General features: G+C 46.1%; 1 protein-coding gene across 1 annotated transcript in view; it reads right to left on the minus strand.

Moving 5' to 3' along the window:
* Window positions 1–21,896, minus strand: part of LOC102379968 (vacuolar protein sorting-associated protein 8 homolog) — a gene marked incomplete at its 3' end in the record, with an annotated part of 129,230 nt that overhangs the window by 46,478 nt on the left and 60,856 nt on the right. The window contains exons 26-34 of the mRNA XM_025216841.1: window positions 21,402–21,453; window positions 20,926–20,968; window positions 19,087–19,159; window positions 15,119–15,238; window positions 14,307–14,378; window positions 5,859–5,978; window positions 4,928–4,984; window positions 3,404–3,486; window positions 1,004–1,088 (exon numbers count right to left, since the gene is read on the minus strand). Coding sequence (XP_025072626.1) covers window positions 1,004–1,088; window positions 3,404–3,486; window positions 4,928–4,984; window positions 5,859–5,978; window positions 14,307–14,378; window positions 15,119–15,238; window positions 19,087–19,159; window positions 20,926–20,968; window positions 21,402–21,453 — 705 coding nt within the window. The remainder of the gene's footprint in view (window positions 1–1,003; window positions 1,089–3,403; window positions 3,487–4,927; window positions 4,985–5,858; window positions 5,979–14,306; window positions 14,379–15,118; window positions 15,239–19,086; window positions 19,160–20,925; window positions 20,969–21,401; window positions 21,454–21,896) is intronic.

A 21,896-nucleotide genomic window follows, 5' to 3' on the forward strand; every position in this document is an offset into this window, starting at 1 on the left:
TCCTGCACGGCAAGGACAGAGCTTGATCCCTGGAGTCAAGAGAACAGAGGAGAGGAGGGAAGACAGCAGCACTATGGAGGGAAGGCGAGTCCTCTCCAAGCTCTTCCACTCTGGCCCCCCATTCCCTATTAGCGTTCACATTCTCTCCAGCACTGGTCTCAGCAGTTCACCCCATCTCCTTCGCTTCCACACATCATCCAGCCCTTCTGTTGGTTACATCTCTGTTACCAACTCCTCTTAATTCTTCCACTTTTCTCCCTCACTCTCATAACTTCCAACCTCCTGGCCTTAGGAGTGTAGTGAGATCAGCTATGAAACCCCAAGGTGGGGGGAGGGGGAGATGCAGGGCTCCTCTGCCTTGTCCTTCTGTCATTAGGGCAGGGAGCAAAAAAAAAACAAACAAAAAACAAACCACATTTGGAGTGTTGTTGTACCAGCCTTCAAGAAGGGCACTCGATGCCCAAAAGCCTGCCTAACAACTCTCCCACCTACACAGCTGGCCCAATAAAATGGTATCATAAAAAAGCCTCACCTCTGAAAATTCAGAGGTATTGCTGCTTACCTAGCAGCAATAATTTATACCCCAGCCAAAAAAAAAACACAAGGGGATTTGAAAGCCTCTGGTAAGGGGGATAATAGGGTCAGAGACAAAAGAAACATGGTGAGGAATTCCAAAACAAGGCAGGCTCAGGAGGAAGCCCAACCTCAGATTTATGTTCTGCTGTTCAAGTTACAGATGAAGGCAGGGAGCTGTGTGGACCTTAATTCAGGCTATGACTACAGTAGTGATTGTTCAGTCAACCCCCCAAAAAAGAATCAACTAGGATGAAAAAGTTTTAAAACAGAGAAGTGTGACAGAGGGGGGTGAGGTGTTGTCTGCTCTCAAAAGCACAGATAGGAATTGTGTACATGGTGAATGTGGTGAGAGGGAAGGGGAAAAAAATCCCCAAAAACCCTGCTGTTCTTGAGTGAAGAAAGGTTAAACCTTCTGCTCTAAACCCACCTTTCTCACTGGATCACGCAGGTAACAATCAATGATTCGGTCATAGCGATGCTCCCGTTCATACATAAACTCACAAATTTGGTAGCTGAAATAAAAAAAGAAAGAAAGACACATTTCCCACATCAGAACAGCTCTGCTCTTCAATTTTCATTTGACAGTCAGTAAGACAAGACTATGCAGCCCAGACAGCAGAAGTTTTCGGCATGGCATTAGAAGCTTAACTTTGTTTACAGATGACTCAATCAGTCTAACGACTCCTGGAGGAATATTTTCCCAGTTTCTTGGCAAGTAGTAAGGCTGCCACCAGAAAACCTGCTTGTTCCCTCCATGGTTTGTGACCGAATTAAAGCCACATCCTTCTTGGCTACAGAACAAGTTGGGGGGACGACATGCAAGCACACAAGGAAACAGCAGCTTTACAGGGATGCTCCCCTGCCTTTTGCTTCTATCCTGCTGCTGCTGACAAGTTTGTGACCATCTAGTTAACAGTTCTCTTAGAGCTCTTCTGTCGGAGTATCTCACTGATTCTTTCAGGATGACTTTCTAACCTTTGTCACAGATTACCACCAGGAGCCAGTACAACTATCCAGTCTGAGTTTCTTCCTTCCATTTAGCCAGTGACATGCTCCCCAGAATGAGATCTGTCAGCCATCCCCACTATGGAAACACCATGCTCTGGCTGCCTTCTGCACCTCAACTATCCCATGAAGTCTTCCAATAGGATAAACAGGCAACACGGAAAGGGTAAGCAGTTTTTTATTTCTGACATACACTCAGCTCTAGGCTAAGCCACTGACACATCGGCTCTGAGGACTGCGATGCATTCTGGTATATAACTGTTGACCAGCCTTGAGTGTTTAACATGTTGGGTTTTTTTTAGTTAGGAAGAGAGAAGATTAAAAAAAAAAATAGTGCCAAAACTGAAGCAAACAATCAAGCCATCAGCCTGCCAGCTGCCCCCAATCAACAACTAGATCAGGACATGGTAGAAGCAATGTTCTGCTGGTGCCAGCTGGTTGCTCTCTCCCTGGCCAGGGAGGAAGGTGAAGCACCCAAGCAGATACTCAGAGATCTCAGCCACTATAACCCACATGGCATTACTGATGCATCCGCAGGTCTCATGAAGGCTGACAGAGGTGTGGGCGATTCCTTCTGGGAGATACTCAAAGACAGTACTGAATGATTAGTGATGTCACCCAACCCTCTGGCTCTTCCTAGTTTGGCACTACAGCTCACAGTGTCAGAGACAAAGACTTAGAGGGGGAGCTACTGACTGAAACACCACTTTCCGGAGGGATAAAGCAACCAAAGGAGATGATTTCCATAATCAGCAACATGGGGGCTAATCTGTTCCTGAATGCCTCCAGGATGAAGCACTTTACTTCCACCCATGCTGCAGTCACCTTTGTTACTCCTAGGGTAGATTGTTACAGCACACTTGGCACAGGGCTCACAACCTCCAGGTGAAGCCTGGCTATTTGCGTTCTCATGTTGGGAATGAAATGCATCAAGCCCCACGTGATGTGTTCCAAAATGAAAGGTTCACAAAGCTTTGCAGACAGTGCTGGTAAGGGGAGAGGAAAGAATACACAGCAGATTACAAAAGACAAATGCCTTGAGAGAGACTGGGATACAGGTTTTAGCCGTGTTGAAATATGCAGATCTCTTTTATTAGACCAACTAAATTGTTGCAAAAACATTTCTTTTTTTTGTAAACTTTCAGGCTCACTTGCCCTTCCTCAGGCAAAGGAGAATACACATATTGTAACATTTCTCCCAGGTGGAAATTAAACTTCATATTGCACAGGAGAATAAAAAGATGCTCCAAGTTCCCCTGGGTGGAAAAGATCATTTTATGCAAATTAGGCTTAAATAAAAGTTCAAAGAAAGAAGAAAAAATTCAGCATCCAACTTGCCATCAGACAACTTAGAAGTAAACAGGCTGCTTGAACTTTTATTTGAGCCTAATCTGCATAAAATGAACTTTTCCACCCAGGGGAACCTAGAACATCTTTTTATTCTCCTGTGCAATATGAAGTTTCATTTTCACCTGGGAAAAGTGTTACAATCTGTGCATTCTCCTTTGCCTGACGAAGGGTGAGTAAGCCCGAAACTTGCAAATAAAAAAAAAAATTGCAACTATTTAGTTGGTTTAATCAAAGATATCACCTCTGCCAAGAGTTCTGCATATTGAGAGAGAGACAAACTGACACCACATGGAATACAAGCAACCATGCTGGGGTGGAAGGAAGTCAAAGCACAGCTGCAAGATGAAGCAACATGCCTGAATAAAACTGATGACCAGAACAGCTGGAGAAGGCTGCAAAGGACATTGAAAATAACAAGGGTAATCATACATTAAAAAAACCCCAAAACAACAACAAAAAATTAAATGCTTACAATTCAGCTTTTTCTGCCATTTGGATGAGACGGTTCTCTTCAAACTGTACTATTCCCCCAGCCTGCAGCAGTTCTAACAAGACCTGCAGGTATTCAATAACAATTAGTAGCAATGTGCTAGCACCTAGAAGCCACAGAGCTAGTGTCATCCAACATACACCCAAACGTGCAGAGCAATGCAACTCTCTCCACACCAAAAAGCTCACAGCCTAGTCAAACAGGAGTGCTGTTCCTCCATTTAATTTTTTCAGTTCTCTGGTTTATTGATTCTCTCCCAATTTCAAGGTTGCGTTATCCTACAACTCCCTCGGGGAAGGAGTGTGAGATGTGGCATTTATTGCCATCCACCCTCTTCCTCTACATAGGAGGGGATGAAAGGGAATGGGTGGCCTCCTCTTTCATGGAATGCCCTCAAGATGGAGTTGTGTGAAAATTTCAATAGAGGGAGAAGAAACCAAACAGCCTGGATCTTGCCAAGTTAATTGCAAGGAAGGTGACAAGAATCAAGCCCCCGGAGGAGGAGAACTTGCTAAAATGAGTGAAAAAGGGATCATAATTAAACAGGACACAAAATCAGAAAAATAATTAATCAAAGGCAACTGATCTCAGGCCTCTGCTTCTCTCACAAAAGCTGCATCGGTTTATCTTCAGCAAGCTAATTGCCTCCGTTTAAAACCTCTGTCTGGACATTTGCTTCAGTTACAGAGCTTCATTTCACTTTAAATCCATTTCTAGTGCACTTAAGTTAATCCAGTAACCATGCTCCAGAGCTCAGGAAACAGAACAGCTGTTTTTAACCTTGTCCCTTGACAGGTTTCCCTTAAATATCGACTTCCAACTCAGCTAGAAAACTGATCCAGGGGCCCTTCCCATTTAGCACAATGCTCACTGCCTCATGCCTGCATGCAACAGGCCTTTGTGGGGGGTAGCAGGGAGGTTAAATGAGGCCCAGGATGAGAGCTGCTGGGAGTTTGGACCTTAAAAACCATACGAGTGGTCAAGCCAAACACATCACACCTTCAAATTAAAGTACTTTGCAAATGAGCCACAAAATGTTCTACCTGACATTGTCAATCATGCGATAAATAAGCAGAACTCCTGAGTCCTCTAAGGTGTGTTTGGGTGGGGTGGGGAAAGAGGCAGGGGCAAAACCAAGGCAGATGCCATGCTGACTCCATTAATGTTATATATGCTGCAGAAGCCCTGACACCTTTGGTTCTTCTGGGAAGAGGAGAAAGGCATGCAGTGCAACTTCGTCTCTCAGGGTAAAGAGGGGAGGTTTCAGGCACCAGAAACTAACATCACAGCAGTTGTCACCAGGTACTTTTGCTCTGTGCTGCCTACTGTGTCCTGCTCCCACCTCCTTCTTCACCACAACAGCTCCTATACTGGCAGCTTCCACTCTGAGATGCTGCCCTCAACACATCCTGAGGCCTGCCTCCATCAACCAGGTTTAACTCTCTTCCTGGCACTTCTTGGGTCAGCCCTTCACCCACAGGGAAGCGCTCCTTTACAGGTGGTTACCTGCTGTCTCTCGGAGTGTCGGGAATCATCATCAGGACTGCACAGAAATTCAAGGACCTGAGCAAGGAGAAAAAAAGATCATGCTCATGACTTATTTCCTGCTGGGTGTCTGCTCAGCCTCCTTCTCTTCCAGGCTCTTTAGATCTCGAGTCACAGCAACCACCACCCATCAGTGCAACCCCCAGTTCAGGCCACTCGCTCACCTACCTGGCAGGTGTTGATACTAGTATAGTTACTCCCAAGCAACTCCATCCAGACAGATACCTAGCAGAGGCATTGCTACAGCCCACCCTTACAGAAGCACACTGAACACAGGACTGAGGTATTTACTCATTACATACATAGACTCGTATGCACTATAATTAGTTTATTTAAGCATGTCACAACTAATCTGCTCAGCCCTTTTAGTCTGGCAACACTGCGTGCTCTACAGTGCAATACATATCCAGCCAAAGGGACCGCTATCAACACCACAAGATTAACTGTTCGGTTCTCTCCTTCCTAATACCTGCACTTTACCCTAAGGCACACAAATACCTGTAAAAATAACAGGCTGGAGTCCACCATTTCATAATGATGAAAGACTCAAGGGTAAGGAGAAAAAAAAATTAAGAGATAAAGAAATAGATAACCTAAACATGTTAACTGCAAATTGCCTTTTCAACTCAAGGGGCTTGAGAATAAAGCAATTTCTTCTCAAATCATATGGGTTTCTCTTCATCATGGCAGGCTGAGATAGGAAAAAGCATTTAAAAATCCAGCACCTATGTGCTCCTGGCCTCCGTGTCTTTTCCAGTCCACCAGCCAGTTTCCTACTGCCTCTATAACATTTAAAAGCTGGTGCAATCCAGCCAACCTACAGCACAGCTAGCAGTTTACTTGTGGCACTGCATTCTAGAGGCCTCCATTTCACATGCAGCAAAATATTTACCTGATCAAAAAGTGTCCTGTTCACAAACAACGTGTTGTTGGGCTTGGCGAGCTGCCGAGCAAGGAAGGTAAAGAGACACCCAACCTGCGATGGGGTGAAGTCAGAATTTTCCACCATGACCTGGCAAGTTGGAGGATTAAAAAAAAAAAGCGGAAAGAAACAACATGATTTAGCCATTATGCAGTCACCCTTGAGATGGACGAAAGCAGAGAACACTGCTAGATGCTACAGCATGAAACGCTAGTTGTGCACCAGGCTGAACTGAGAAGTATTTAAAGAATAGCACACTCACATACAGGATCCCCTGGCTGGGGGAGCAAGGCACTGCTCAGACATCAAGCTATGGCAGGTGCTCATTCATGCTTTTGTCTTGGAAGCAGAAGACAGCAGGATGGAACAAAAAGGCCCCCCTGGTTCAGTGCACTTCCCTGCCCAATTCGGAAATGCAGCCATGACAAGGCCAGGCTGCCTGATTACCCAGTCACACAGCAAGTGGAGCGACTAGCAATCTAAGAGAAAACTGGAGAAAGGTGCATAGGGCTGGAACAGAGAGATAAGGGACAAATAGGATGGGGTTTAGCTGCTTGAGCATCTCTCTGTGTCTATCGTGGAATTAGTGGCTTCCCTAATTTAAAAAGGAAATGCCTACCCAGTCAGGGCTACCTGAGGGGGTGTGATGGATGTGACACTGCTTCTAATCACCTCTTTGGTAGAGGGATCTGACTGAAGGGAAACAAGGCCACATGTGTGCTTCAGGGCCTGAGGATGCAATCTGCACATGCACTCCTGTACCAAAAGGGCCTTGAGCAATGGTATCTTGTGACTGGGCGAAGCAGGAGTATTTGCACCCATGGCTCAGCCTTTACGGGAGGAGATACCTCAGTGCAGAGCCTGGTCAAGCAGTGGGATCTCATCGTCTGTGCCCATGAACACAGGCCACCGTTCCCAAGAATGGGATACCAGAAGAGCAACCTGGTGGAGAGGAGCATTTGCATCTGCACTTAGCTCCTTAGGAGGGGGTCATCAGGCCCAGGTGCCACACATGCAGCTCTGAATGGCAGAGACTGTGCTAAGGGGAAAACATGAATTTGACTGCAACTTGCAAGGGAGTGTCTCACTTCCCCAACACCTACACTGGCCTCATTCTGACAGCAACAATGGGACACTGCTTCCCCCACAGCTTTTCTGAAGCTACAGAAGCAGCTCTCATATAAGTCTGCAGCAAGTATGGCAGCTCCTTTCACTTCCCTGGTGCCCCTGCTTCCCCAGAAGTGCCTGCTGAAGCCCAGAGGAGGGAAGCAGGGGTTATTCCACCGCCTCCTCCTTCGCTGGGTCTGACAAGCAGAGCACCAACCAAAGGGTGACCACCCCCCCAAACACCTTTTCTATGCAGCCAGCGAGTGCAGCCCAAAGTAAGAAGAAGAAGTGGAACTGAGGAGGGACAACCCATTACAGCCCCTTGTTCTCTGCTGCAGCCCAAGTGAGGGCAGCCTGAGGACTACCTGCCACCAGCTATCAATAGCCCACAGAGGACCGTGTGGCAGCTAAGAACAGTCAAAGCACAATACACACCAGCCACTCCACCTCCCTGGCCCTCTGCTGAATGACAAAGGAGGAAGATATGGGAGCTAGACCAATCCCTCTCCCTCCCCATGACCCTTCAGTGAGGATCTAGGGGCAGAGGCCACCTGCTTGTGCCACCCAAGTTATAAGATGGGAGCAGAACATGGTGGGAAACCTGCCTAGGCATAGGAGCTGTGGCTCTTGGCCTGTCTGGAGTGGCCCTGCCCCTAGGCTTGCCGTATAAAAAGAGAAAGATTTAGACAGGCCTTCTTGAATGAGGGAGCTCCAACTGGTACATAGGGAGTTCATGCCTGCTCACATCTCTCCACCCAGCTTTGGCAGATAACAGGAGCATGTGGTGGTGACCAAATGCTTAATGGGGCTCCTCAGTAGGCCATTCTGGACCCTGCTTGCATAGGTGAAGGCAAGAAAAAATCATGCCAATTCATTAAGTGCCTGGTCACACCTATACTCACCTGTGCCTGGGACAAACAGAGGAAGCAGTAAAGCCCCAGCTAATTCTGAATCAAGTTAAGACCCCAGGATGATCAGGGGGCTCTGCCCCATTGAGGCTGCTACCCCCAGGCCCTGTGCAAAAGGAAAAGGCTCTTCCTGTTTGGCTAGCTGTAGGTCACCCAGCACCTGGAGCCCATGGCCATGCAATTGTGGCTCTAAACTCAAGCAAGGTAGGTGTTGCAGAGTCAGTATGCCAGGGTATGAACCTAATGAGCATAAGCATGCCCACCATCTATCATATGAGGGTTACAGGGACATATGACCAGAAGGGCCTCAACCAATGAATGGTGCCTGAGACTCCATAAATGGCAGGAATGAATGGGACACTTTGCTTGGATAGCCCTAATAAGAACAGGGGACTTAATTGCTTTGTGCTAGGCAGGTGTATCACCAAACCCCTGTCTTCTCAGTCAGAACTTGCAGCAAAATAATCTCAGCCAGGCCTCAGCAGTGCACTTGACAGCACTAAGTCTTGTGAGACTAGCATATGCACAATGGTAAGCTTATAACATAGGATACACAGACACTAGGAGTATGAAGTGCTGAGTCAGGGACCCTCTTAATAGAACACATTCAGGCTGCACGGGACTGACTTATGCTAGAGGCAGCATGCACCTGTTTGGTGCTGGGCTGCCTGAGGATACCAAAGAGGCACTCCAGTCTGATTAGAGAGGAGCATCTTTGCTTTCAGACCACTCAGATGCCTGCATGAGAGAAACACTGGAAATTTTCTCAGACTCTTTCCACCCTAGCATGCCCACTCATTGGCCAGGCATGACCTGCTCCTTAAAGAGATTCAGGGTTTGAGATGAGTCCCATGAGATGTGTGCCCTTCTTGCGAAGAAGGCTAATGGTGTAGTGGGCTGCATTAGTAGGAGCATTGCCAGCAGATCAAGGGAACTGATTACTCCCCTCTAATTGGCACTGGTGAGGTGACACCCGGAGTCCTGTGTCCACTGTTGGGCCCACCATTATAGAAAGGATCTGGGCAAATTGGAGAGAGTCCAGCAGAGGGCAACAAAAATAGTTTGGGGGCTGGGGGACATAACTTATGAGGAGAGGCTGAGAGAACTGGGCTTGTTTAGTCTAGAGAAGAGTGAGGGGGGATTTGATAGTAGCCTTCAACTCCCTGAAAGGGGGTTCAAAAGCGGATGAAGCTGGACTGTTCTCAGTGGTACCAGATGACAAAACAAGGAGCAATGGGTTCAAGTTGCAGCAAAGGAAGCTGAGGTTAGATATAAAGACAAACTTTCTCACTAGGAGTGTAGTAAAGCACTGGAACAGGTTACCCAGAGAGGTTGTGGACTTTCCATCCTTGGAGGTCTTTAAGACCTGACTAGACAAAGCATTGGCTGGGATGATCTAGCTGGAGCTGGTCCTGCTTTGAGCAGGGGGTTGGACTAGATGCGACCTCCTGAGGTCCCTTCTGACCCTCATTTTCTAAGATTCTAGTGCAACCTTCATTGGTACAGAGCAGACAAAGGACAGTAATGGAATTTGTCAAGGAACGGAGCCTTATTTTGTTGTAAGGGTCAAAGAATATCAACCCCCTCTTTTTGGGGCATTCCTTTTCTAGAAAAGGGTTTTGCTGGCTGTGGTATGGGATACAACGTTACCTGCCAACTCCAAAGCATCCCTTGCTAGTCAAATATATGCTAGATTACAAAGAGATCTTTATTTTTCCCCTTTCTCAAATTTATTCGGGGTTTGAGGAAAATATTCTAGCTGTTCTTCAAGCCAAGAGCTTGTGTTATGTAACACACAGGACATGGCTTCTGCTGGCTGAAGCCAAGTTAGACCCTGTCATCAGACATGTGAGCTTCATGCATCCTTGCTTCATCTGAATCACCACCTCATCAGATTTTGCATTCCAATTCTGCCACCTGCAGACAGGATGTGAGCACCGCCTGCAGAACATGGCCACCAATTCCCTTGCTGCCCATACAAAAAGACCAATCAAAGCCCAAGCAAGGGAAACCACATTTACTGCCTTCTGCCTGCCTGCACCTGACAGCAACACAGATCTCCATTTATTAATAGAGTCCAGCAGCAACAGCTTACAAAGTAAAGCAGATATTAACCTGCGCTTGCTAGGGCCTATCAGTACAGTGCTTAGCAAGGTTTTTATTCCCTTCCTGGCTTCCACTGCATTACCTTTCAAAAAAATGCTTGGGTAGAAATTCTGACACTTAAAGTTAAGGAATATTTTAGAGGCAGCTAGCTCAAAGTTATTTAATGCAAAACAAGGGGTTAACAGGCTTTTTAAAAACTTCTCTAACTCTGTAAATATTGCACTAGTGTTTATAACTCAATGATCATCCACCTTTGAAGCAGAATCAGAACAGCTCTTTGCCCAAAAAAGATAAAATGTGCACTGAATGAAAACAAGACCCAACACTTGTTCAGTACACACCAAAGGTAACACGGGCTTTGCTAAGTTTTCAGCAGCCTTTTGATTGTGCGTACTATTGTCCTGCTCATGTGGGGTGCCTTTAGAACAAAGGCCTTAAGAAGCCTGGTTATTTTATAGTGTTACCAATCATGTCCAAACCTATCACTAAACATATAGGATTTTCACCACAACATTAAGGCACATCATGCTAAATTTCAGAATTTCTACCTCAAATTGCTACAGTACTAGAGCATTTCTAAAAAGAGATGGGTTCTTTTTTGTGCTTCTGAAGGTACCTCTCTCTCTGCCTTCAAACAGTTGTGCCTTTGGCTGTTGCTTTAAAAAAATACATGCAAGGCACACGGAAATAATTTCCATGTGGCAAATACATTTGCCACACACATTTTGTCTCTTGATCCACCTGCTAGTTCACCTTCACAAGCTGTTCTATGTTCCAAACCCCTCAGCACCTGAGACAGCATCAGGTTCAGATAGTTCCTACTCTTCCTCAGAGGTGAAGTTAAAGGAGGAAGCCGAGTAGGGGAAGAAATTGTTATCACAGCAGTCCTCTTACTTCTCTCTTGCTGACTGCTGTGCATATTTGAGCACTGCATCTCAGGTTTCCTGCCCCCCTGCGAGTCAGTTGTGGAGCTCTAAGAACTATTCTTCCAAAATGGGGGAAGGAACAAGGCCGGCTCTCTTATCCACTTCCAAAATACAACACTTCTGAGCAGGACATGAATGCCAAGCCCTTCCCCTTTGCCTGCAAATCATAAAGATTTTAGATTCTCTGGTGGAGTATGACATTTCTAATCTTCAGCGTACAAGCCGGGGAAGCAGCATCTCCTGCCTTTTACTCCAAGATGTATAGGGAGGTGGTTCTATCTCGAGTTGAGTCCTTTTATCTAAAGGGGAAGAAAGAATATTTTCTTCATATTGTGTATGGTTCCTGACTTGCCCCATGCACTCGGGGTTAGTACTGGAAGAATTTGTCCATTTTGGGGGTTTTCATTTGTTTTTTTAATGGAAGTATATGAAAGCATGCCCGGGTTTCCAAAATAGACAAGAGTGCAATTAACTTGGAAGTGATACTGCATGTTAGCATATGTGTTCTGGCCATTCCTGTCCCATCATGTGTACAGCATCTGACCCCTATGAGAAAAAGATCTCCCTCCTAGATACTCTCTCTCAAACCCACTCATGTTAGAGAAAACAACAATTCACTGTTATGGGAAGTATTCTGAGACAGTTTCCAAAAGCTGCCATTTTCCAGTCACCTGCAGAGCAGCTTTTCTGCACAGCAGAAGCAGAAAACGCAGCACTTGATTTTGGAAGTGAAACCAAGGCGCACACAGGCATGATGGATCGTCAAAACCTGATCTTCCCTGGGCTTGTGACTGAAATGGCAAAGCTTCTGGGTAGGGTTCAGGTCCTACTCCTGTCACTTCAGCGAGCCATTTCACTAGTGGAAGAATAAAGCATCAAAGGATGCCGGAGCTCTGGGAACTCTGGACCTTTGTAGCTGCCCCGACTTGCTCTGCTTCTTCCAGCTGCCTTTCCTTGCAAGATTAGCTATCCATCTCCTCCATATACCAGCCAATGGCAGCACACTGTGCTGCTTGCTGCTGGGCTTAGATGGGTCCCTTCTTCCCCCCCTGCTACGTAGTCTTACATTCTCTTCCATCCCAGTTCCAGCTCCATTTTCCACCTCTCTTTTATTCTCACTCTCATCTCTCTGCCCCAATGCTGACACAGCTCCATCTCTCAGGTCATTTACTCATTCAATTTACATAAAATGATTACTGAAGACAGGCAGGCTTTCCACTAGCAAGGCTGACTTCCACCCAAAACATACCAGCTGCACTAGCATTTAGAACAGCAATTCCCTGTCAGAGCTCAGATTCTCAAACCGTCTGCTCTGTCTTCTTGGCTGGCTTTTATCAGCTGAGACGCCCCACTAACAAGTAGTTGCACTGCCTGTTTTCCAGGCTGTACTAAATGCTTAGAATTGAAGTCTAATGAAGGACACACATGAACCTGTGCCCAGTCTCAGTTTAACTGAGCTTACATCATTCATCCAGATTCTTTCTTCTCATGGATCTCACACTCCTCCAAGTTTTATACATGATGGGCAGCACCAGTGAATTGCAGCTATTGCTAGGTTTGAGGGCAGCAATTGTCATTTTTGGCTAGGAGTACCATGAGGCTTCACTTCCTTTATGTCTGTATCTGCCCTTGGCAGTCTTCATAAGGTTAAAAGCCAGATCATGAGAGAGGAATTCACCAAGAAGCCCCTTTATATCCCCTGGCAGGTGAGGAATTAAGAAGGATCTATAGTCAGCCAATGTATTTCACCCTCAAGACCTGCTTCCTGGCTTTGCAATCTTTAATTCAGATGCGGGGCAAAAAGGACACTGGTGCTTCACATTTGGAATTACCCTAGAAAAATCAATATATTCGCCACTGAAATGCCTAGAGGTTTGCACCCTGTAGCACGATGCCAGCCTGTGGCTCAGTACCCACTCATCTTGCTATCAGAGAGATTTCCAAGCCATTCTTAGAGGGTTACTCTCATCACGTGGATGGCAACAAGACTGGAAAAATTAAGTCTCCAAGCCCCACTAAGGACAGTTCAGATGCCATCTGTGAGAGATGCCAAGAGATGGGGCTCAGGGACAGTGTCAGCATCAGTACAATGCTTGTATCAGAGCAAACAGCCTGATACAGCCAGCCGAATCTCAAGCTAGGTTCTGTTTGTGAGAAAGGACCTGGGGCATGGTGAAGGGGTGTCCAGCTGACAGCCACTAAGGTATGAAGTGCAGCACTGAGCACAGACAGCTGGGCATCAAAGTGCAATTCTGTTCCACCCTGTTCAAGTCCTTGAAAATCCATTAATGAATTTACTTTATAGTACTTCTGACATCTGACCTAAGGGACAGAGCCATGAAACAGCCGCGAGGGGGAGGAAGACCCACCCACCTTTTGCTCCATTTTTCAGGGACTCGATCCAGGTGGAATAAGAGAGCACTTAGCCACTTAAGTACACTTACATGCCCAAACAGGCCACCCAACTGCACTTATTTGCTCAGCCCCTGCAAAGACTGACCTGTGTCAGACCCATGTAAGCATATCCACAGTGGTGCTGTATCAAGCCAGGCTGGAAAATCCCACAGTTCTTAGCAGCGCATGAAACAGGGCCGCTCTACCTATTCATCCCCAAGGTGCAGGGCTCTCTCTCTGGCCTGGTACAAAGCTGCTGTCTGCAGCTGTGTCAAGAGAAGCAAACTACATAAATAGCTACCAAGTGGAGCTGCTTGTTATTAGAGCTGACAGTTCTGAGGGCAAGAGCAAACAGCACTTGGCAGCAAGAGATTTAACAAGAAAGTCATTAAGGGACTAGTCAGCTAACCTAGTCAGCTGGTAGCACCCTGGACAGACAGCCCTGCCTCACTATTTCTTTCCTGTCCACCACCGATAAAAATGTCATTGGGGGTACGATGGTACAAATTAAAGGTCTTGCTGATTCAACAGCACAGCTTTATCAGAAGGCTGGTGATTAGCTTCTGGGAGCAAAAGAGGAGGACTGCTTGGCTGGCAAGTTACTGTGAATACTGTGGAAGTGTAGCATGAATGGAGTGGGCAAAGAGGACTTTAGAACAGTGCAAAAAAGAGGAGTTGGACATGAAAGTACAACCCAGGTGAAGTTATGAGACAGGACTGGAGAACTAACAGTCCCTGTGCTTAATTTAACCTACATGCTCACAGCAAAGCAAGTGGTCTATCAGCTCAGGCTGCTGAAGTGAAACCTGAGCCCAAGCCTATACCCTCAGCCACACCTGCTGGCTTGGGTTTATATCACCCTCAAGCCCTGGTTAGAGGCTTTTCCACATGTGAAAAGGCAGCCAGGGGCAAAACCTGAGTTATAACTCATGCTAACTTTGTAGTGAAGACATCCTCCAAGGCTTGGTTGCACTCACTTTTAGCAGGATGTCCACGATTCTCTGTTGATACTCCACTGCTTGCTTGTCATTCTTGAAATCTTCAAAAGTCTACAGAAGAGGAGAGAATGTGTTCCATAATATTCTGTACTGGTTTCTGGAGACTCTCCTCCAGTGTTATTCCCACAAACAAAATGCCAACACGTGTGTGGAAGTGGGGAGGGTGCCAGCGTGCACTGGACACTAAGTGCAAGCATTTCTCTCACCGCTATCTGGAAACTTGAGGGGCCCAATTCTGTGCACCCCAGGAGTATTCATGCAGGATCAGGTCCCTCACCTCCCAGGAGAGCCTGTCCAGCTTTCCCTGCTTACAGAGATGTGCCCAGGGAATCTCCAGGTGGCTCTCTCTAAGTGAGGAGGCCCAGAACCCAACTGGACCTGTGCCTCTGTGTGAAGCACAGGGCAGCAGGGGACCTGATGTGGATACCAGCAGAGGCTGGGGCTGGCATAGGACCTGGCAAGGAGGTGCAGGGCAGTGAGGGACATAGGGACAAGGGGAACACCTTGCATGTTGTCCTGCACTGGGCAGGGGCCTGATGCAGGGCAACAGGCATCACAAATTTCACCCAATAAAGCAGATGAGCTATGGCACAGCGCCTCTCACCCAAGCTGATCTGCTTTGTTTAGCGATGCCTGTTGTCACCCAGAGAGCTTCACCAAGGGGTTTCTGCATCAAACCAAATACTTTCTAGCTTACCTAGAGTGTCTCTTTCTTTAAAAAGTTGCCCTGTGACAGCCCAAGAGAAATACTGGCTTTGTCCTCTCCCACTGGGGCCTGAATTGCCTCTTACCAGTGCAAGGACGTTAAGGAACTCCCGGGTGTCGAAGTGCAGCAGTGTATGAACATAGGGATAAACTTCTTCATCAGTGGATGCCTCGGCTGAGTGGAGGCGGATAAGAAATTCAAAGACCTGAAAGAGAGAGAGTCAGGCAAGGAATGATGATTTCCTTTTATGCCCTAATTGTCAGCATTTGAATGCCTGACAAAAGTTAGCTCCAAACCATTCTAAAACAGAATAGGACATTACCTGTTTAGGCAGCTTAAAGTACAGTCTGATTTCATAGCACAATGTTCTGGCATTTACTGCCATTCCTCATGCAGTCTGGGAGAATTTCAGCATAAGTTCAATGAGCAGGCAGCATCATTATAAGCAAAGCAGATCAGCTTAAAATACCCCAGGGTCTCTTCAAAGCTCTTACCCAATTATTGACATTTACATTACTGGTGCTCACTGGCATGAGCCAAGATCATCTCTGTAGGCCCCCAACTGATGAAGTCAAGCAGGGAGCAAAACTGATTAAGGCCAACCTTTTAACACTCAAGTGCCTGAAGTCAGGAGGCTGTAACCATATTTAGGCACCACATAACTGTCTGATTTTCAGAGACATTGTTCCCCAGTGCCATAACTAGGAGCTGCAGGTGTTCACCACCCTGGCAAAAAGTCAGATCACTTTTCCAGATGCCTCTCCTGAAAGGCACCAGGTTTGTAAGCTCTCTGAGGCATTTCAGAGTTCACAGAAATACCATATGCAAAGCAGCCTCTCCAGAAATCAGCAGTGAACCTGGAAGCTATCAAACTCCAGTCACAAGCAATATGTTACAGGCTAAAAATTGCATTAACCCCAGAGGAAGCACTGTTTTAAACAATTTATGCATTTTGGGGATACTGGAAATGTCACCCTTCACCACTTTCCTGCCACCTTTCAATGGCTTTCCTGTAAGTAATAATACTTACACAAGCCAGTATTATTATTATCATAGATATAAGAGTCAAGTCAGTCCTGAGGCCGCTACAACTGTTGGGGCACCTTAGATGCTGTAACAAAAGATGCACTTGTGGCACTCTTCCAGTCCTCCGGGACCTGACCAAAGGGCCAACGTGCTCCCTATTTTTAGGAAGGGAAGGAAGGAGGATCTGAGTAATTATAGGCCAGTCAGTCTCACTTCCATCCATGGAAAGGTCTTTGAAAAAATTATTAAGGATCATATTTGTGTGAGTCCGGCAGGAAAATAATGCAGCAGGGCAACCAGCATGGATTTGTAGCAGGCAGATCATGCCTGACCAATCTGGTTTCGTTTTGTGACCAGGTCACAAAACACTTATACGCAGGAGTAGAGGTGGATGTTGTTTTCTTGGATTTTAGGAAGGCCTTTGATGTGGTATCTCATCCCATTCTCACAAATAAATTAAGAAGCTGTGACATACATGTTTACACGGTCCGGTGGGTGGCAAATTGGCTTGGCGGGGTTGGACCTGTACTCTTCAATGTCTTCATCAGTGACTTGGATGTGAGTGTGAAGTGTACTCTGTGCAAGTTTGTGGATGATACTAAATTGTGGGGTGAAGTGAGCACTCCAGAGGGTAGGGAACTATTGCAGGCAGACCTGGGCAGGTTGGAAAAGTGGGCAGAACACAATAGGATGCAGTTCAGCAAGGACAAATACAGACTGCTGCACCTAGGACGTAAAAATATCCAGCACACCTACTGGCTGGGAAATGACCCTCTCAGCAGCACAGTAGCGAAGAGGGATCTCGGAGTCATAGCGGACTCCAAGATGAACATGAGTCATCAGTGTGATGAAATCATCAGCAAAGTTAACCGCACTTTATCATGCATCAGCAGATGCATGACAAATAGATCCAAGGAGGTGGTACTTCCCTTCTATGTGGCATTGGTCAGACTGCAGTTGGAGTACTGCGTCCAGTTTTGAGCACCATGCTTTAAGAAGGATGTGGATAGCCTCGAGAGGGTCCAGAGAAGGACCACTCATATCGTATGGGGCCTACAGGACAAGCCCTATGAGGAGAGACTAAGGAACCTGGACCTCTTCAGCCTTCACAAGAGAAGGCTGAGAAGTGATCTTGTGGCCACCTAAAAATTCATTAGGGGGATGCAGCAAGGGATTGGAGATGCTCTGTTCACCAGGGCACCTCTTGGGGTAACAAGGAAGAGTGGTCACAAACTGACAGAGTAGATTTACACTAGACAACAGGAAAATCTTCACAGTAAGGGTGGTCAAAATTTGGAATGGGCGTCCAAGGGAGGTGGTGCTCTCCCCTACCTTGGGGGTCTTTAAGAGAAGGCTGGATAGGCATCTGACCCCAGCACTCTTTCCTGCCCAGGCAGGGGGTCAGACTTGATCTGTTGAGGTCCCTTCCAACCCTAGCATCTATGAATATATGAACCCTAGGTTAGTTGAGTTCCTTTGCATCATTGGTGATTCTTCGGGCAGTGACCTGGTGGCACCCATCTCTTCTCCAGGTATGGATGGCCATTGGCTCGAAGGGAGCTCATCTGCCCTTTGACAGGTCTTGTTTTTAGTCCTGTTGGGTGTCCACATGTCCTCCTCACCCAGGCTAGCAGATGTGGGGGCGCTGGTTTAGTTGCTGACAACCCAATCATGGAGCAGACTGTACTGATTTACATGTACCAGACCAAGAGAGGCCTGGCCTGACACAATAGATATAAGAGCTCAGCAGATAAACATGCATAACTAGGTCAGGTCATTTCACAATAGATCTTCAGAAAAAAAACTGGATTTTCTGCCTTGTGGCTCTGACCCCAACAAGATGCCAAGCAAACAGCATTTAGAGCTAGACAACATCTGACATGGAAGTTTCTTGACCAGTCAGAAGTCAGTCAGAATTAGGGCAGGGTGGGGAGGGGACGTCAGAAAGGCTGTTGACATCTGTGTCTTTCAAGCTAAATAAGTGGCAAAGAAAGGTCTTCTTTGGATACCTGAAGGAGTCAATGCTGTGTACACAGATACACATACAGATGTATGGCGTTTACAAAAAAAATAAAATAAAAAATCAAATCCCAAGTCACTTGCTCCCTCTCTACCTCAAACTGAATACTGATATGGGGAATACAAAGCAACAACAGCCTATCTAAGGAGGGGGAGCCTTAGCCTTTCAGCCTAAGAGATGGCTATTCCCCTTGTGGACAGTGCAGCACCAACTTCAGAAGACAACTGTCCTTCTGCCATATTTTTTTTGGAGACAAGTTTCTACAGGCCTCAGCTTTCCCCAAGTTCTCCCAAACTGTACTAAACTCCTTAATTGTTTTTGTAGCAAAAGCCCTAAGTCAGCAGATCAGTTTTTTACTTAATTAGGAACAGAACCTAATTTTTACAACGATGGCAAGATTGGCACACGCAAACTTATTTGTCTTGTAGCTCAGGAACAAAAATCCACAGGTCAGGGATCCTTCTGATGCATAGACAGTGCAAGAATGGGGGCACTACTCTGAGAGGTTCAAATGGATTCTCATTAGAGCTCATAAGATGCAGTCAGGCTACAGTAATAGTTCCTTCACCTCCCCTCCCATGACTCTCCTCTCCCCTTCTGGGAGCTCTCCCAAACATCCCAGCTGTGATTCCATCCTAATTAGCAGGTCTTATTCATTTGTAGGCTGGGCCTTCTCCAGAACAGGCCTGCCTGCTCCCTGGTTCTTTCTGCCACCATTACAGATACCATACTGCCCATAGTTTCCAAAGTCTGCTTAGAAATTGATGCAGGAACAACTGCATGTATTTAACCACTTACCCCACAAGGGAGGAGCAAATATTAAAGCTCAGTGCTAGTTTTGCTCACACCACTTTACGGAGATCAGAAGAGAGAGTGTTATGGGATCAGAGGACTGCAGGGCCCCTAGCTGCAGCAGTTTTCTATCACAAGCCTATCCAGTGCAAAAAGAGGTAAAGGAATCACTTTATTGTCTTACACCAAACAGCCATTAGAGTGAGTGTCCTCACCTGGTTTTTAACCAAGGGAACCAGATCTTCAGGAATATCACCCAACGGGTAAGCACGACCTGCCAAACAGCAGCTGTGGGGAAGCACAGAAGCCAGGGTTACAAGCAAAACACTGCCAAAGCACCCCCAGGTCCTGAAGCACGTGAACAGCAACACAGTCTCTTCTGAAGTGCCTACTGTTCTGTACAAATTTTAAAAAAATCTTTATCTCAAAGCATCAGCAAATGGCTAAGCCTGCATCTTGGACAGCAGTGTTGTCATCCCACAGAAATCCCTGTGCACTGAACACAACAAGAAGCACCAGCTACACAGCATCAGAAGCAGGAGGTAGAAAACTTGCAGTTCCTCAAAACAGCACTGGGAGAGCACTGGATTGCCTTAGAGATGCCACAGTCTTGGATTTGGTTTGCTCAGATTTCCCAAGGATGGAATAGATCATTAGCCACCACTCCACAGTCTCACAATGATGACAGTCCCATACAAATGACTGACAACTGAGAAGGATGCACAAAAGTGGACTCCAACAAGCTGCACTTAGATCATAGCATCTTCCTGGAGTGATAGCTCAAGAGATAAAATATGGATTTCTGAGCTATGCAGTCCTACAGCAGGTGGACCACTCTGCTCTGGATACTGCTGAAGGGACACTGGGACCAAGCCTCTAATACAGGGGTTTTCAACCTGTGGTCCGCAGACCCCTAAAGGTCCACAGACTATATCTAAGGGGCCTACGAAAGATTACTATGATCAATCAAAAGTATGTGAATACCCACACTTACAATTCAAAGGGGTCTACATCTCCATTCAAAATTTCCAAAGGGGCCCGCAAATGAAAAAAAAGGTTGAAAACTACTGCTCTAATACAACACACTGAAGATAGTACAAATGCTTCTCCTATGGCCTTGTGAGGCTATAAACAGGCATTGTCAAATGAAGCGGATCAACTGTGCCAGGACTTGTCATAGATAACAAGATGCAATAACACAGCTGTCACCTGTTGACCCACAGGGTTGAGCACCTGCCACTCCCAGGGTCCGTTCCTGTAGGATAGCTGCAAACAGGGGAACCCCACATGCAGATATGTGCCCAAGGAAAACCCTGCTGGAGATCCCAGGACACACCTCTGCAAATAGAGGACTCTGTGCACCCTAGGAACAGGCCCTTGAAGCCCCAGGAGCACCTGCCCAGGGTAACAGGAGAGTGCAGTCAGCTCCAGGCTGCCCATGTTCTCCTGCCATAAAGCAAACACACATCTGCTGCTAAACAGCAGCACAAGTGTATACTGCTGGTGTCATCTGACCCCAGGTAGTTTTTTCTGCCCAAACACAAGGGGGCTGGACCTGACAACCTTGTGAGGTCCCTTCCAGCTACAAACATCTATGAATCTAAACATCTATTGTCATCACCACATTTTGGGCATCTGTGGAACAACAAGGGACAAGGATGTCCATCTGCTTGGCCTTTGTACCACCAAAGAAACATTTACAGTGACACAAAGGCAACATCTGTTTCCAGCCTGAGATAAGCAGAAGGAAGAGTCAGAAACACCAGAATTTTAAATCCCACTATGCAACTTGGAGGATGTGAAACCATGAGTCACTGCACTTCTGCCTACGTTAAACTAGTGGCATAAGGAAGATAGCACTCTTTTTCATGGAGTGAATGGACAGCCATGATCACTAGGATCACGTAGTCAAACGCAAGACAGACACAAAATTCCACCAGCTGCATGTTACAGAGGTGTCAGGAGGATTAGTACCTCCATAACAACGTAAACACGTGACATGCAGCCCACTAAATGCCACCATGCTACCCATATACATTCTGAAAGTCTCTTACCTTATATAAACTAGAAGCTTGTTGCCCATCACGACCTGCTCATCTAAAAAACATAAAAAGCCACCAATCACTTTTTCTCCCAACAGCTAATCATAACAATGTCTAATCTTTGCTTACAGAAGATGGAGAGAAATCTCATTTGCCTGAGTATATAATTTTATCCGCAATAAAAGTGATCTTAGAGTACAGTCTTCTATATAAAAATTATGGCACATGGAAAAAAAAATGATCTTTGCAGACTGCTTGTACTAGAAAGTTAGTTGCTTGAACAATCTAGAAATGGCAGGCAGGCAGGCAACCCTGAACAGATTGGAAATACATCCTAAGTCTGAAATCTCGAACTGTGACACCATTTTCCCCTCTCACCTCCCTATGTTAGAAGTTATCAAGGAATAGATAGGTTTAAGATGACAAAAAGTACTAGAAATGTCCAACAGTATCAAAGTCACAAGTCCTTAAAAGAAAGTATTCAGTACCTGTGAGAGACTTCCCAGCACTCAGTGGAGGAGCGATGACTTTGAACAACCTCTGAAACATCATTGGAAAGAAAAAAAATCTCAGTATCAGATCAATGAGAACAAGGCAATGCCATTTTACAACTTGTATCACTTGGAGGTGTCTCCCCAAGAGAGGGCAAACTAGTTTCTCCCCAAGTTTTACAACAGGAGAGGGCATGAAAGGGAAAGGTGCCCAAACATCTTCATGTTAGATTGTTCTTTACAAGCCTGTGCCCAAAAGCTTGTAAAGAACAATTTTTCCAACTATTCAGTTGGTCTAATAAAAGATATCCCATTTACCCAAAGAACCTTGCCTGTTAATGTTAGCTAGGCATTTTCTCTATCCAACAATCATGCTATGATCTTACCAGAGTAGCTTCATCAAATGGACCTCCCAGGCCCATCAGAAAGAAGCTTTGTCTGGTGAATCTTCATTGCTTCATAACAGTCCAGTGCTTATGTAAAGACAGGGTG

This window comes from Alligator sinensis, unplaced genomic scaffold (assembly GCF_000455745.1).
Source record: "Alligator sinensis unplaced genomic scaffold, ASM45574v1 scaffold1264_1, whole genome shotgun sequence".
In the NCBI taxonomy this organism is placed as follows: domain Eukaryota; kingdom Metazoa; phylum Chordata; order Crocodylia; family Alligatoridae; genus Alligator; species Alligator sinensis.